Raw genomic sequence first — 17253 nt, 5'->3', positions numbered from 1 at the left:
GTCTTTCAAAATATGATGTATAATGGAAAATGCTAACAACTTTAACTTCAGACATTTATTACAATATTTTTGTAAGATTATGTTTTGCTGTATATTTTTTAAACCTCTCTCTTCCCTTGAATGTTGCTTGACTTCTTAGGTCCCGATTCTGCTATGAGCTCAATGCAATTGAACACCTGCCTCCCCCTTAACTCCCCCACAGAAATATCATGGCCTTTTGTTGATTGCTTGTGGGGGCAAGGACGTGATTTCTTTTGTTTGATTTGGACACTGTCACATAACTAAATTCCTAAGATATTTGACTGTCTCTCTTTACAGGGATGTTCCTTTATTGTCCACTCTATTAATGTGTGTAGATGCTTGAAATAGTGTTGCTAAGAAAAAAAATAAAAACAAATAAAATCTCCAAATCAACTGCAGGCTCACATAAAAACATTGTAAAACCATGCATGCAGCATCTACCAAGGCCAAGCATGTAAATCTGCATCGTCTTTTTGAGGAAACCTGTAAATCATAACTCTGATTCTTTTGGGACATGGCAGTGTTATTGTCACACGTTTGGCAATGCATTCCATAATGTTCCATACGACATGGCCTGGAGGATTGCAATGTGCATGCAGAGCTCCCATTTGCCTGCAGAGAGCTCTAGTGAAGTCACTCGGGCTCTGCCAAAGTGTAGCAGGATTAGGGCCTAAGCTATTTTAGTGATTCTATATTGGTCCTTGGGAGTATCAAAATAAATGATAAGATTTATAGAGTTGTTGATGTAAAAGAGCCCTAAAGGTACCTGAGTTTCTGTTAACTAGTACACACATGCCACAAACTGACAGAGAGCCAGTAACTGTTGGCTTTGGTTTCTAAATATTCAGATCTAGAGAGTTTTACATACTTTCTTGTTTGGAGGTATAAAACAGCAGGAGTTGGAATGGCTTTTTATGTCCTATATTGGGTCTATTAAACCAGTAAGAACAGAGTGAAATCATGGTTTAAATTAATATAAAAGGTTGGCTGTTGGGGCTGCACAACTGTTGATAAAGATGGTTGTAGTTCTTCAGTTTTAATAACAGTAGCTTGTTGGAATGTATAAAGAATCTGCATTAAGTACTAATGGAGGCCACCATACGCTGATAAACAATCTGGCAACTGCTAATGGAAGTGTTATGTATCATACATAGAATTAAAGTTTTTTGTTCTTGATCAGATAAAAACTATATTACTTTGAATTTATGGATTTGTAATTCTGCTTCTTCTATGTGAATAATGGCACCAATATTTACCCACAGACCGATTTTTCCATCTTGTTTCCATCTTATATTGCTTTTAACAAGCTGACAGAGTCATAGTTGCTTGACTATCTCATGTGGGCAGTACAGTAATTCCTCACTTAAAGTCATCCTGGTTAACATTGTTTCGTTGTTATGTTGCTGATCAGTTAGGGAACATGCTCATTTAAAGTTGCGCAATGCTCCCTTATAACGTCATTTGGCAGCCGCCTGCTTTGTCCACTGATTGCAGGAAGAGCAGCCCGTTGGAGTTAGCTGGTAGGGGCTTGGAACCAGGGTGGACCGGCAGCCTCCCTATCAGCTCCCCATTCCCCTAAGTTCCCTGTGTGGCAGCCGCCCAGCAGGCTATCAATTGCCGGCAGTTCAGCTGTCCCTCCCCCTACTGCCATGTGCTGCTCCTGCCCTCTGCCTTGGAGCTGCTCCTGGGAGCCTCCTGCTTGCTGTTTAGTAGGGGGGTAATGTCAGGGTGTCCCCCTCTCCCATGCTCCTTCACCCCACTTATCCCATCTCCATGGGGGGCGGAACTACACGACAGGGCTCAGGATGGAGGGAGCTTCCTGGGAGCAGCTGCTGTCTAAACTTGCTGATCTACTTAAAAAGGCAATGTACTTAGAGTGGGCTCAGCATACTTAAAGGAGCAATCTCTCTCACACAGGGTGTGTGTCTCTGCCTGCCATGCTGTCTCCCCTCCCTCCATTCGTGCTGCCTTGTAGAGTGTGAGGCTACAATAACAACAACATATTAACCCTTGTGGGTTCAGCCAAAAGCTAGTTCATCATTTAGCAGTAAGGCATTCCCTTTTCCACCCTCTGACTTCACACACCTCAACCTAGCTTCACAATCATCGCTGTGTACAGTATTAAATTGTTTAAAATGTATACTCTGTGTGTGTGTGTGTGTGTATATATATATATATTTATATAATATAATACATAGTTTTTTTGTCCGGTGAAGAAAATTTCCCTGGAACCTAATCCCCCCCCATTTACATTAATTCTTATGGGGAAATTGGATTTGCTTAACATCATCTTTCATAAAGTCGCATTTTTTAGGAACATAACTACAATGTTAAGCGAGGAGTTACTGTAGTGTATACTTTCAAAATTATTTTAAGAATGTGAGGCCTCTGTACACTACGGTAATTAGGGCAGTAGAAATATTGGTAATAGTGGGGAAAAATGGAGTTTGATGCAATGGGAATAAAGTAGACTTTGTAATTAAATACTCACCAGTAGTCTTTAAAATTTTATATAGGACTGGTGCATATTTAAATTAAACCTGTTCTATTTGGGACAGTTTATTAATCATGGAATTGAGATTACACTGCTCTGGTTTTCATACTATAAACATGATGACCCTTTTAATGTGTTTTATAATTGCTGGAATCTCTGCTTTCAGCTAACATATTATCTTTTATACATTTGCCAGTTCATACATTAAAGGTAATCTGTTTGCATTTTCTTTCTGTTATATTTCAATGCAACAACCACCACAATACAGAAAAGGAAAAATGTTTTCCTCTCTCAAGGTTTCAAATTCTGTGCTTCATCTTTTTAGCCTTTCTATTACTTGTCACATCAGGGGTAGAGCTAAGGTGAGCAACTGTTTAAGGATGAGCTCAAAAAGTGAGTGGCCTCTGTAAAGAAGGCAGCATTTGATTAACATATTTATAGAATCAGTTGGGATTTCATTGCAATTTTGAGGCTGTGAGTCCAAAAACAGTCCTTTCATGATGGAAATGAATGGGAGTTAAGCACCTCAATTCCTTTGAGGATCTGGGCCTTTATTACATTGAGCTCAAGAAGGATAAGAAAATAAGTTGCCTTTTCTCAAGTGCAAAAATGAGACTGAAAGGTATGGACTTAGTGTCAATCTTAAATGCTAACACTAGTGACTAGAACAGAGGTGGGCAAACTATGGCTCGCGGACTGTCCTGTCTGGCCCCCGAGCTCCTGGCCCTAGACCCCACCCCCTCCCCCTCCCCCGCTGACCCCCTACACTGCAGCCTCAGCTCGCTGAAACGGGGTTGAATGGTGACAGGGGTCCTGGGGGGCAGTCAGGAAGGAGGGGGAAGTCAGGGGACAGGGAGAAGGGGTGGTTGGATGGGGCAAGGGTCCCAGGGGGGCTGTCAGGAATGAGAGGAGGGGTCCAGGGGCGTGTGGATGGGGCAGGGATCCCAGAGGGGCTATCAGGGAACGGGGTGGGGGTTGGATGAGGCAGGAGTCCCTGGCGGGGGCATGACCCCCTCTCCTAACCGGCCCTCCATACAATTTACGAAACCCGATGTGGCCCTCGGGCCAAAAAGTTTGCCCACCCCTGGACTAGAACATAATTAAGTGGGAGATCCTTGTAGAGAGAAATCTTATCAGTAGGTAAGTACTATGACACTAAACTTCAGGAGAGGGATTTAAAGAATAAACGAGGAAGTTAGTAACAACTTAATGGGAAAGTTGGGAAATGAAAATCCACATAATCACCACGTGGGCTTCCTAAGCATGTCTTATCAGAGTCACAGGTGGTATGCATAGCTAAAAACAAGGAGCAAGAAAAATACCATGTTAAATGGCAGGGAATATGAGATTTTTCACACTAAAATAATCTTTTAAAAAAAGTAACCTAACAAGTGATAACAGAACAGAATTTACATTTTTGTAGATAAAATGTAAAATGGAGATTAAGAGGGAATTTGAAGAACAAACAGCTACAAGTGTAAAGACAAATATGAAACTCTTTGAGTATCCGAAAAGTTTGAAGTCTGCTGGCGAGACAGAATGTATGGCCAGAGGGCAATCAGAAAGAATGCTCCAGTTATTCTTCAAGGCCCCAAGACTACACAATAAAACCCTGTACCTTGGCAGAGTGCCACTGAAGTCTGTGCGCAAGGGGCAATATTCAAGTTCTATGGATAAGGCCTCAAGTTCTGAAATTCTTCTGACTTACGTTGCAGCCATAATTCTGAGTAACAGAACAGAGAGACAGAAGAGAGGGGCATAAATGAGCATTTGGGAAACACATCCCTCAAGGTTAAGGTCTTGGGTATACCTGGGTGAGGCAGGGCGAGTGGTTTGAAGTACAGGGGAAGGTAAGTACCACCATGAGGAATGGGAGTGGGTGAACATCATCAAGAGAAGACTGAGATAGAAAAAGAGAAGAGGAAACAGGGTAGCCGTGTGGGGATGGGGGTGGGGGAGGATTTGAGCTGAGGTGGAGGAGGCTGCAGCATGAATGGGTGAGGCAATACTGGGATTTTGTGAGGGAATGAGGTGCAGTGTGGGGGTATTTTACAGAGGGTGGAGATAGTAGCAAGGGAAAGGATGGAGAAGAGGAATTGAGTCAGTGGGTTGGGATTTCATAGGCAAGGACTGAAGGAGGGGTATTTCACTAGGAAGGATGGTAAGATTTCATCAAGGGGGGGCGTGGTCTGAGGCATGGTTGTCACCAGATGTGGCTTGAGATGAGACAGTGAGGGTGATTTACTGGCAGTAGGGGAGTGCTGAGACAGTGGGCATGTAAGTGATGATGGTTTGAAGTAATGGACTTGAAGAGTATTCAGCAGGGGAAATTTGAGGCAGTAGGAAGGTAGATTTAATGGGATGGGTTTGAGGTATTGGAAATGATTTCACTGATGATTTTACTTAGGGGGCTTCATGGGGTGGTGAGGCAATGAGCTGTACTGGGGCAGGAACAATGGGAATGTTAGTAGGAGGATTTTCAAGGGGGAGGAGGCAGCAGGCGAGGAAGATAGTAGGGTAATTTCATTCGGGGAGGTGAGGCTGGCGGGGTGGAGGAGTGGCAGGGAGATGGCTCTAGGGAGAATGGGTATTTCATGAGGAGTTAGGTAAAGTGGGTGGGGTGGGGTGGAACTAAAGTAGAGGAGAGAGAGAGAGAGAGAGAGAGAGATGGTGGAGTTCACCAGAAGGGGGAGATTTTTCTAAAGGTGGTGAGGTGGGAGAAGGGTAAATTTCAGTGGGGAAATGAGTACAGAGGATTTTCGTGGGTTTGGGAAGTTGTGTGTAGCAGACAAATGGAGAAATGCCATGAAGTTGAGTTCAGGGCCTTGCTTCATTAGGACAATAATGTACATTTCTTTAACATTTTACTATCCTGCCCTTGTAAACTGCCTCTTTGAATAAGTCTGTGTTAAAATCTACGTTTGTGTGGAATTTTGTGGGTTTGGGTAATTTGGTTGCACTGCTAGAAGGCGACAGAAACATTCGACAATTTGCAACCTTTTAAAGAGGAACCAATTTTAAGGCGCTTAGTCTCAATACATACTACATTTCCCCAAGTTTTTAAGAATGCACACCAGGTTTAACCAAATACATTTGAAACATGAGCATTTATTGTTTTTTGATTTACAAAGGAGGTCAAAATTAGCCTTCCAAATCCTGGTTGCAATTTAACTAAGGAGAAGAGACTCTCACTCCATAATAAAAGCTATGCAAAATTCACTATTTTAGGCTTACGATCCTCTGTCTGCATGCTGTTTAATACTTAACTTATAAAATAAAAGTGCATTTCTAGGCTTTGAAAATATCATGTGCTTAAGATTTTTAGAAGGAAAAGGCTGTTCTGAAAATGTTTTCCAACTTAGTAAGTTTCTCCCAATTGCGGCTGAGGAAAACATGCAGTGAGATAATAAAGTCCCGGTATTTGGGACTTTATCCCTGAAAGCTCACCAGCACAGACACCCTTATTAAGATGCAAACATCTGACAGTCAGCATTTTTGCATTGGGCACTTAAACCAACCTCACCACAACATAACTTCTGTTAATAAATAACAGACTGTGAGGGTCACAGAGCCTTTTTTGGCATAAAAAAAAAAACATTTTTTGAGAAGCAAAAACATCTAACAATGGCTGATGCAGCTACAGCCCAGAAGGGATAGAAAATGTACACAATATATTACATGGAAAGAACAGTTTCTCCACCTCGGGTCCGTTTTTAGCTATTCTTTTGCCTCATCAGTGACTCTGGGAAGTGTGTGCAGTGGAGAAGAATTGGTATTGTGTTGGATGCATCTCTCTCTGAAGAGAATGCCCCTTTGCATAGTCAGGAAGAATGCTACAGAGTGGAAGCAATATCTACCACATAAATTCAGAACTCATCTGAAGGATATTACAGTTTACTGTTTTTACATTTCAATCATTTTCAAAATTGACAGCTTTATGGCTGGTAGAATAACAAAAACAAAACAAAACAAACAACCACCATCAAATCCAAGAATTTTCTATTTTTGAGAGGGTTTAGACAAAAATGTCATTGATAAATGGAAATTAGAAAAATGTCAACCAGTTGGAGTATGTACATATTGTTGAGCGAATACTGTGGTAAATAATTTTAGTGCTGGTGCAGAATTAAATTTTCTGAAGTTAATATCCTGCTTATTATTGAAAGTTTTCCAAAATATCCCAAAGGATTAAATTTTATGATTTGGACTATTCCCTTGCCGTGAAAAATACAAGAGGAATCAATCTAGACTGACAAGTCTCAAGTGTGAACTTTTTTTCTTCACAGGTGCCCCTCAAAAATACTGTCAGAGAGAGTGAAACTTAGAAGTGAATTAAGTGATCACCAGAGCGTCATTGAATGTTGGCCAGGTGACAGAGTGCTAACACTGGAGAGGAGAGCAGGGAGGAGAGGTACATGAGGTCAAAGTAGAACCATGGACTAAGTCTATTATTTATATTGTAGGAATGCCTAGAGGCCCCAGTCAGGGTCTAGGGCACCATTGTGCTAAACACACAATGAACCATCCCCCGCAAAAGAGTTTACATTTTAAAATCCATTAAGCGTTTTATTAACCAGATGGCCAAATTTGCAATGGAATCTGAATGAGATAGGAAAGAGATGGATGACAATGAGATATGCTCCAACTTCCACAGTTCCAGGTATCTGGATTTCCTTTGTTTATGACACAAACGTCTATATCATGCTACCACATCTCCCTCCCACTGTTCCAAGATGCCTGCATCTACTGAAATAAGCAAATCATTCAGTTCAGTTAATATACCCCTTGTGAACCAGGATTAGGTGGATCATGCCCCAAAACTTTAAAACTGCGAATGTCTAAAAACTCCATTACATTTCAGGGTATCTACCATGATATTCAGGGAAATAAACCTTGGTTGATCATGCTTCCTAGGCAAACTTCTTCCAGTTGATCTACAGAAATTTAGGGTATCCATGAATGCTGTACACTTTAACCAAAACATTTGCTGTACTTGATAGTGAAACCTACACAGCTACAGTCTCAAGGACGGGTTAGCCCTAATATTATTTAGAATGGAAAGATGCCTCAATGTTTCTTAGCGAGAGAGAGAGAATGCCATGTCTTGACTATAGCCATCTTTCATTTCCAGAAGCAAATGAATTCTGAGGGAATTAATGTAAATGACAAATTTCAGGTTTCAGAGTAGCAGCCGTGTTAGTCTGTATCCGCAAAAAGAACAGGAGTACTTGTGGCACCTTAAAGACTAACAAATTTATTTTAGCATGAGCTTTCGTGAGCTGCAGCTCACTTCTTCGGATGCACAGACAGGGGATATTTATACATACAGAGAACATGAAAAGGTGGAAGTATGCATACCAACAGGCAGAGTCTAATCAATTGAGATGAGCTATCGTTAGCAGATTTGAATCTATTGAAATTGAATCTATTTCCCTATGTTAAGTTCTCCTCACACCTTCTATGGGCCATCTTAATTATCACTTCAAAAAGTTTTTTTTCCTCCTGCTAACGATAGCTCATCTCAATTGATTAGACTCTGCCTGTTGGTATGCATACTTCCACCTTTTCATGTTCTCTGTATGTATAAATATCCCCTGTCTGTGTGTTCCATTCTATGCATCCGAAGAAGTGAGCTTTAGCTCACGAAAGCTCATGCTAAAATAAATTTGTTAGTCTTTAAGGTACCACAAGTACTCCTGTTCTTTTGACAAATTTCAGTTTGTCGTTTACCAGATCTGTGGACAGCAAAAGGAAGTTAGTATGGCATACACAGTAATTCATGAAAGTTGTGATCAGCTAGAGATTTTACAAAGCATCATTCAGTCTACTGTATATACAGGACGGTTAAACAAGAAAAGATTTTAATAGGAGGAATAAAACACCAGTAACACATACTATTAAACCAATTGTTTCTTACATGTATTGTAGGTAGGATCTGACAATGGTTCTGTTGAGTAAGAACATCCTTTCTCAAATCTTCGGATTCAAACTTTTTGAGGTTCTGAAGTGTTCAGATAAGTCAATATTATCTCCTTTTCTGTCTGGAACCACAAGCACAAGGCAGGAAAGGATGTGCTTGTGGTATTTCTGGTCAGACCCTAGGGCCAGAGACCTCCCCAAAGACCCATTATCATTCTTATTTATGTATATTGTGGTAGCACCTGGAAGACCAAGATCATATTGTGCAAGGTGCTGTACAAACACAGACTGTCATTGTGCCAGAGACCTCACAATCTATATTTCCCAGCCCGCTTTGCAGATGGAAGAGCTGGGGCAGCTTTGGGGATAACCTCTGAGCTGTGGCAATAGTTAACCAACCCCGGGAGTGGGTGGCACTCGCCTGTTTCTGTGACCACAGTGGGCTCCCACTAGGTGAGAACTGCCCATCTCAGCTGGGGACCGGGCTTTCGGCCAGGCAGGGCTGCTCGCGGGAGCGGGCTCTCCCCACACAGGGACGCAGCGCAGCGGCGGGTTCGCACCGCTCTGAGCTGCCCCACAAGGACCCTTCCCGAGCCCCGCAGGGAAGCCGGGTCCCGGTGCCCGACGCCTCGCTGGGCTCGCCACGTGCGGGCAGGTGTCCCCGCGGGAAGGACGCCGCGCTCCGGCCAGTGGCAGGGCGGCCCCCCCCTCCTCCCCCGCACCCCATTGTTAAAGCCTCTCGGCCGCTTCCGCCCGCGCTTCGGCTCTGCTCGCCGCCGCCCGGCCCGGGGCGCTCGGGAAACTTCGGAGCAGCCGCTCAGCTCCTTCCGGGAGCGGGGCAGTGCGAGCCGCCGCGACTCACCTGGCGCCGGGACGGGCAGCGCCGCGGCCCCTTTCCCCGCAGCAGCGAGGTAGGTGAGCGGGAGCGGGCGGCGCGGGAGCCGTGCTGGGCGCTACTGCGGGGACGGGGCTGCGCGGCGGAGCCTCCCCGGGCGGGGTGGCCCCCTGCAGCGGGTAACGCGGAGCCCCCGGGACTAGCCCGGTAGTTACTCCCCCTCCCCACCCCGGAGCAGGCTGGGGGCGCTCGCTGCTCTGGCCCCGCCGGGGTACGGGGCGCGGGAGCAGCGGGAGCGTGTGGAGCGGGGTGACCTGCGGGGGGGGGCGCTTCCCTGGGGGGGGTAAGAGGGGGATTGTTGGCGGGGTGGACAGGCGCCCTCGGGGGGGGGCTTTCTTTGGAGGGGGGCGAGTGGTGCTTTCCCATGGGGGGAGCCGAATAGGGGCTGTCCTGGGGGAGGGGTGTGGGATTGTTGGGGGGTTCATAGACCCCCCCGGGGGTAGGGTCGGGTGGGGAGCGAGTGAGGGGCCCCCGGGGGTGGAGGTGGGGCGCCGGGGGGGGGGCGGCCGGGCTCCCCGGGGGCGGGGCTCACTCACTCCCCTGTGCTCTCCGCAGGCTCCGGTGCCTGGGCCCGTAGCCGCCCCTCCCCCCGGAGCATCGCCCATCTGCCCCGCTGGGAACATGGCGTCCGGCGGCTACCGGAGCAGCGGGGGCAGCACCACGGACTTTCTGGAGGAGTGGAAAGCCAAGCGGGAGAAGATGCGGGCGAAGCAGGCGCCGCCGCTGCCAGCGGCACCGGCCGGGACTGACGGCAAAGCCCCCGGGAGCGCCGCCTCGGCGGCCGAGCTCAACAGCGCCCTGCACCCCGCCGCCCCGCCGCCCCCCCCGGAGCGGGGCGCCCCGGCCCCCGGCGGGGGCGCGAACTGTGTCCCCCTCGCCGCCAGAGCCGCCTCCAAGGAGCCCCCGCCCCCAGCCGGGGGCAGAGCGGCCGAGCCTGCGGGGAAGCCCCCCGCCGCGCCCGGCTCCCCGGAGGAGGAGAAGGTGGCGGCGGCGGCGGCGCCGGCGAAGGGGAAAAGCTCCGGTCCCAGCGCCAGGAAGGGGAAGGGGCAGATCGAGAAGAGGAAGCTGCGGGAGAAGAGGCGATCGACAGGTGTGGTGAACATCCCCGCCGCCGCCGAGGTGAGCCCCGCGCCCCTGCCCGGGGTAGGGGAGTGCTGGGGGGGGGGGGCGGTGCTCAGGGGCTTGGCGAGCTCGCTGCAGCCCTGCTGGGATGCCGCACCTGAGCAGCCAGCGCCCAGCTGTGAGCTCTGCTGTCTGCCGATCCCACCCCCGCCCTGGAGCTGCTCAGGCGGCGGGATTGCTTCCAGTTTCTTGCCGCGAAGGAGGCTTGTTCCCTCCTGCTCAGGATGAGGGGTGGGGACGCTGCCTAACCCGTGAGCTGTGCTGTATCCCAGGCTGCCGCGTAACGCGGGCTGAGCATCGTCCATCCTGTCCTCAACCCTCTGGGGGACCAATAATAGGCCTGTCGGTGGCAAAGCTAAAGGTTTGGGTTTGGGAATCGTTTGGTGGGATTTTGGTGGTGTGCTGGACCAGGGTTGTAACGTCATTCTCCTCCCCCCCCACACACACTGTGAGCTTAAAAACAAGATTAAACAGTCCTCCGGTTCCAAACACTTTGGGCTGGGTCTGAGCCCAATGTTGTGATGCTTGCATGGCTGCAGGCTTGGGCTCCTACTGAGGAAGGATTAGTGAACATTGACAGGATCAGCATCTTCAATATATCTTTGATCACTTTTTAAAATAGTACAAGAATGGCACTTTTTAGTGTGTCCTGGTTGAAACTAGGATGTGAAATATTGTGTGTGTGTGTGTGTGTGTGTGCATTAGAAGAATTGCAAAGTATTCATTAATATGAAACACCCTCCTAATTATAGTCTGATTATCTCACCACTTAAGACTCAGTGTGGTTATCTTTTATCAAAGGTAATCTTTAATGATTATCTTCTGTTTTTGTAATCTATTACTCTAATCTGAAGGTGAGTTTTTAATCTTAATAAATATGTAAAATTAAAAAGTACATTGGTTCATGTTACTAATCAGTTACTTTACTGATCTAAACACTGAAGAAAGGAAATCATGGTATCAAGCTCTGGATAAATATTCAGGTGTAAATGTACTTCTTAATTTAAAACAATTTCCTGCATTGGAAAAAATGCAGTGGTTTGAAGTGCATTTTTTTGATGCTGAGAAGAATATTTTTATCAGCCAACACAACTGTTCTTTGTGGTTTGCTACTAGCATGAAAATCTGGCATTCATTTAAAATACTCTTATAGGAATTTAGAAGCATGATAACCAGATCGTTTGCTTTTTACAGCTGAAGGCTAGAGGAGACTGAAAACAAAGCTGAATTGCATTCTTCAATTTTATATTGATGATAAAGAACAACACTATTTTAGAAAACGTATATCACTCTTTCTCCTCCTCTGCTAGGGACTGCTGCATGAAAACCAATCTTTTGTGTCTTATGCAGCAGGAGAAGATGAAATCCTGTTTTCCTCACCTGAAGTCACTAATCCTTTCTTTGTGATGACATAATCACTTTCACAGCAACCACTTGTAATACCAGAAGCATTGTCAGGTGAGGAATAAGCAGCAGGAACAAATGAAGTCTTAAATAAAAAAAATTCTGTTTTAGGGCTCAGTCCCATAACTTTCACTCAAGTGATAAGCCTCGTTTCTTGCACAGTCTTCACTTTGAAGTGAAAGGTTGCAGGACTGGATCCTAAGTACTCACACTCTAGAAAGTGAGGAAAGTTGTGAGTTAAAAAAACACAACAAAACTCAGAGCTTGAAAACTTCCTTGATACCTACATGCCTGAAGACTGATCCTTCTAGCCTGTGTGAAAAATACGTGCACCACCACACCTATTTAAATTAAGTACCATATCTGCATTTCCACCAAATAAATAGTTTTATATTATCAGTTCCGTGTGCCCAGTTATTGCTGCTCCTGCACATTAAACTAAGTGTCCTGCCTTCTTATTGTTGCTCCCACCCCTACTGTCCTTCTCTTGAACCTGGGCCCTCTGCTTTTTGCTTGTACTCCCTTACTATTAGAGGAGCAGTGGCTTAGGGCCTGCTATACTTTTTTTTTTTTTGGCTTCTCCCTCCCTTCAGTCACAAGTTGCCTGGATGGATCTGCTCCCTTACTTTCCCCTCTTATACTACTAAAGGAGTGGATTTGTTGGGGCCACTGTGCTGCTTCTCTACTCCAAAGAGACAGCCAGCTTCATTTTTCCCATTTGGTCCCAAATATCTGCTTGCCTTAGGTGACCACTTTTTTCTATCTCTGTCTCTTTAAGAACAACTTCGCAAAATCTTTCACCATGTGTCAACATTCCTTGGAATAACTTAATAAAGTTTTTGACATGGTATAGGTTTTGTCTTAAAACTTTGAATAACTTCATAGCCAATAACAATAAACAAATGGTTCTTTCACACCTTTAAGTGTCTCTTTTTTAAAATTAGGTACACTTTGACCAAGAAACTGATTTCTTTTTAACGTCAACTTTTGTTATAACATTTATATTTATGATGGGAGCTAAATAAAATTACTTAACCTGCAGATCTGAGGGAGTGCTTTAAGGTGCTGATTGCATTTTTTTTTCAAGTTCTGGCTTTTGGGTAGAATTCATAAGTGATGAACATTGCATCTTGACAGGCAAATATTTACATGAAACTGACTTTTTTGAGATCAGGCCAACTTCTTGTAAGTCTAAGATTAACATTTTTAAATAGGAGTATATGTAGCACTAAGAATTCATAGTTCAAGGCCAGAAGGAACCCTCAAATCATTGTCTGATCTGCATAACACAAGCCATTACATTTCATCCAGCTATCTCAATATTAAGCCTAAAGGTGTTAGACCTAAGCATTTCAGTTCTCAAAAGACTTAGGACGTGTCTACACCGCATATGGGAATGAGCGTTCTAGCCTGGGTCTGCAAACTTGTGCTAGCGTGTCTTGTGCCACCTTGCTAAAAACAGCTGTATAAATGTTGTGGCTTGGGTAGGGGATCAGGCTCTGAAGCCTGCGGGGCTGTGAACTTGATAACCCAAGCCGCAACATTAAACAACATCTGCACAGCTATTTTTGGAGTGCTAGCGTGAGTCTGTGGACTTGTCTGGGAGTACAAGCGCCGCAGCTCCCCCGCTTTGCCCCAGGCCCCCTGCATCCTCTGGGCTGCCCTGGCACTTAGTAACTGGGAGAGCAAGGGGTAGGATCAGAACAAGGCGCGTGGTGCCCAGCCTTGCATGCACAAACAATCCCCCAGCCCACTGTACTCCACTTCCAAGCCAGAGGTAGATTGCGAACTTAACGATTAACCAATATAATTTTAATAATTTAAGCGGGTACTTTAAAAAATTATGTTTACATGCCTAGTATATTCTGTGACTCACTGGGTTTTACTGTCTTTGTTCCTTTTCTTTGTGAGTCTTATGTTCTCTAAATTCACAACTGAGATGCCCTAATGTATCATTATTGAGAACTTTTAAATATGTATAGTGGCAAAAAAAATCCTTAAGTACTCATAATGCTACTGTCCCTCCACCTCTGTTGCCAACAAACAGGATGGCACTGGTGAAAAATGAGAATTCTGGTCTGGTATGTTTATTTTGTGTGTGTGTGTGTGTGATGGTAATAGTAAAAGGGAATAATCTGCTAAATACAAATTTGCATTGTAACTGTTATATAGTGCATAATAGTGTTCTAGACATGAGACAGGAATAATAATAAAAGTCCCTGCTCCAGGAACATACACTTTTATTTTTAAATGTAATGCAATGAGTGAGTTTAACAAATACGTAGTAGAAAAGGGCAGGAGAAGGGTTACCTGTTTGTCTGTCCTGCTGTACGTCCCTATCTTTATGATTTCAATAGGTTATTATTTTAATGATCAAGTTTCTCATTCCTTGTAATCAACAAGAAAATAAGCTTTAGGGCTCCATCTTAAACACTTCAAGGAGTAAAGTGAAGCATGTTCTTGCGTAATTATATTGATTTCAATAGGGCCACTTTTTGCATAAGTGTCTTTAGGAGTGGGATTTTTAAGGGGGACTTGGAAGACTACTACTAGGGAAGAACTACTAATATGACTTTTTGTTAATGATAGAAGCATTCATTTTAGACCTAAGAGACTTTTTTTAGTTGTACAGTAGAGCTCCTTCCCAGTAATTTTGAGACCTTTGTCTACTTGCTGGAAGTGTTAGCCATAAATCTACAAAGTATATGTCATATCGTGTAAGCTGGTATGGTTTCTCAGCTATGCTAGCAGATGTTATATTTTCATATATACTTTGTAAATGGTCACTTAAGCTGCAAAAAATAGTAGCTATATTATGGACTACATTTTTCCCCAATATAATGAATTATATTTTAAAAGGTATAATGAATCAAAATTTTACTGTTCAGATGCGACTCATGCATGTTTCTGATATATGCTGATGTAGGACAGCAAGCTAGACAGTTGGTTTTGATTTAATACCCTCACTGATAGCATTTATATTTTTGCACTAGGAAATGAAGTCATCTAAACTCAGAGGTGTTCTTTTGTTATTGACAGGGTGATGAGTGATTTAAGAGGGTCCAAAGAACTCTGATCTGTATATCTTGTACTTGTGGCTACCATATTCTAGACATGACAATCTCCTGACCTAGTTGTAAAGAATATTAGAGAAACTATTAGTGAGAAAGAGCTTAAATGAGAGAACACCGTGGGGCTAAATCTGTTTTGTAGGGGTATTAACAGAAGTAGTAGTCTATCTCTGTGTAATGGCTACAAGGATCCATCTTTCTGAAATCTACCTTCTCTTGGCTCATTCCCCAACACAGTATTCAATAAATAATAATATATGCCTAATCATTTTAGAGCATACTGTATCTGTGGTGCTTAATACTGCCAGAACTTACAGAAAGTGAAAGTTCTAAATGAGGCAGAGAAATAAACACTCTAAAGGTAAAATTCCTGCTACCACAGTATTCCAGTATGTTCTGTTGTGTGGAACAAGAGAAAGTAACTCGATTAGACAAATTTAGTGAGCAAATTCCCCAAGCAAAAGATATTTTAAAATACCCCTTCAGTCAGTGTTAGTGAGGCTAACTCCTTCTCTCCTCTCCTCTCCTCTCCCTTCCCTCCCTGTTAATTACAAGTACTAGTATTATGGCAGAAGTCAAGTCACCGGGATTTAAGACCGGTATGATGCTTCAATGCCTATTAATGACAGACACTAACAGTGATTGCTCTGTCTTGAAAGCCAAATCCTGGTGTGATGTTCCATTTGTTGCTCTTTCTCCAAGCACACTCAGAGTGAGTAAAACTCATCTGATGCTGTTTTTCCTAGAACGGGTGATACATGCTCCCTTGGACAGAGAGAGAGGGGCTACAACCGAACCTCAATCACTGAGGCAGTCTGTCTCTGTGACCTGATGAGCCATGATTCCACCACGAGCTCCCAGGCCACATCCACTCTGAGACCCTGTTTGTCTGCCATTGCATCACTGTTGATGTCTGATGGGCAGAAAGGAACACTGTTCCAAAGATGAGCCAAGGCACTGGTTGCTATCGCCAGCACAGGCAGACTAGATAAAAGGGTCATCAGATGCATGACCTGTCTTGGGTTCATTTGACTGATGGCCAACAATCTGAGAAGGCCCTTTTGGCTCCCTGGTACCAACTTCCACGTCAGCATATGTGGTACCCTCTGAACTGGCTGACTACACTGCCTTTAGTAGTGACCCTTCGGCATTGCCCCTGGCACTGAGTGCCTTGGTATCCAGATCCTCAGCACTGAGTCCTAGGTGACCATAGCCCCAGTACCTTCCACTTTGATACCAGCTACCTCTGTGGTACCTACTACCTCAGCACTATCTTGGCATCTAGATCTTTCAGCACGTGTATGACTTATCTGTGTACCAGTCAGCTCACGTTGAGATATTGAGGGTAATTTCAGTTTGAGTTGTCAGTATGTCAGGTTAAAGAGATACTAAACTCTCCTATTCCAAGACAGGGTACAACTGACAGAGTGGCCTCTTTCAGAGAAATTTTCCTCCTTCAACTCTTGCTGAGCATAGCAGAGACTCATCTCTATCACCTTTCCATCTCTGGCTTTCACACTGGGAGCCAGGGAAGGATTCTAGGGAGGAGTCCAAGATGGGAAGTAGTAAGAGGCCAGGGGTTTGTAGGGATTATCCTACTTGGTACCCCTGTGTGTCCTCCACTTCAGTATTTCTATCCTTACCAACAGTGGTCTTCCTGGACACCCTGGGGTGGGCAGCCATACTCCAGGAAGCTGGTTTCTTTAACTGTCTCCAGGGCTAGGCCACCCTTTCCAAAGAGACAAATTAAGCTGCTTCAGACAAGCCAGTTGATACTTGAGAGGCAGAAGGAGGTGAGTGAGGAAAAACATCAGCTGCCAGGGGAAGAACTGCTGCTATCACTACATCCTTCCTAGATGAGGCAGTTAATTTACCCTTGTGTGCCTCAGTTGATGAATTCAAAGTATTCCGGAACCTGATGAAATGCATGGAAGCAACTTTGCACAGCCCCTTCAAAGTGTTTCAAGAGAAGCAACACATGTCTATCATGGTGGAAGACTGCTTGCATGTCACCACAGGCAGTGATAGACATGTGTGACACTACAGAATGCAAGATGGCCCCTGCAATAACCATGAGGAGGTCAGCATGGCTCCATCCATAGAGCAGCGGGGAGACAGGACAGGGCTCAGAATGGAGGGAGCTTGCTGGCCACAGCTGTTCTCTCAACTTCCTGATATATATATATTTAAAAAGGCAATGACTCAGAGTGGGGTCAGCGTACTTAAAGGGACAATGCATCTGTGTGTGTGTGTGTCTCTCTCTCTCTCTCACAGGGTGTCTCTCTGTCTCTATCTGCCATGCTGTCTCCCCTCCCTCCATTCGTGCT

The 17253-nt window shown here is 44.8% G+C and overlaps 1 protein-coding gene across 2 annotated transcripts in view; it reads left to right on the top strand.

Moving 5' to 3' along the window:
* The first annotated feature begins 9242 nt into the window (after window positions 1-9242).
* PAWR (pro-apoptotic WT1 regulator) overlaps window positions 9243-17253 on the top strand; it is a 160396-nt gene continuing 152385 nt past the window's right edge. The window contains exons 1-2 of one of the 2 annotated variants that reach the window (XM_044979741.1): window positions 9243-9345; window positions 9885-10443. In XM_044979741.1, coding sequence (XP_044835676.1) covers window positions 9951-10443 — 493 coding nt within the window. In that variant the 5' untranslated portion in view covers window positions 9243-9345; window positions 9885-9950. Of the gene's footprint in view, window positions 9346-9884; window positions 10449-17253 lie in introns of both variants that reach the window. The other variant, XM_044979732.1, reaches the window with a different exon arrangement.

This window comes from Mauremys mutica, chromosome 1 (assembly GCF_020497125.1).
Source record: "Mauremys mutica isolate MM-2020 ecotype Southern chromosome 1, ASM2049712v1, whole genome shotgun sequence".
Classification (NCBI taxonomy): Eukaryota; Metazoa; Chordata; order Testudines; family Geoemydidae; genus Mauremys; species Mauremys mutica.
The sequence above is the reverse complement of the archived record's forward strand: the minus strand, read 5'-3'. Positions and strand labels throughout refer to the sequence as shown.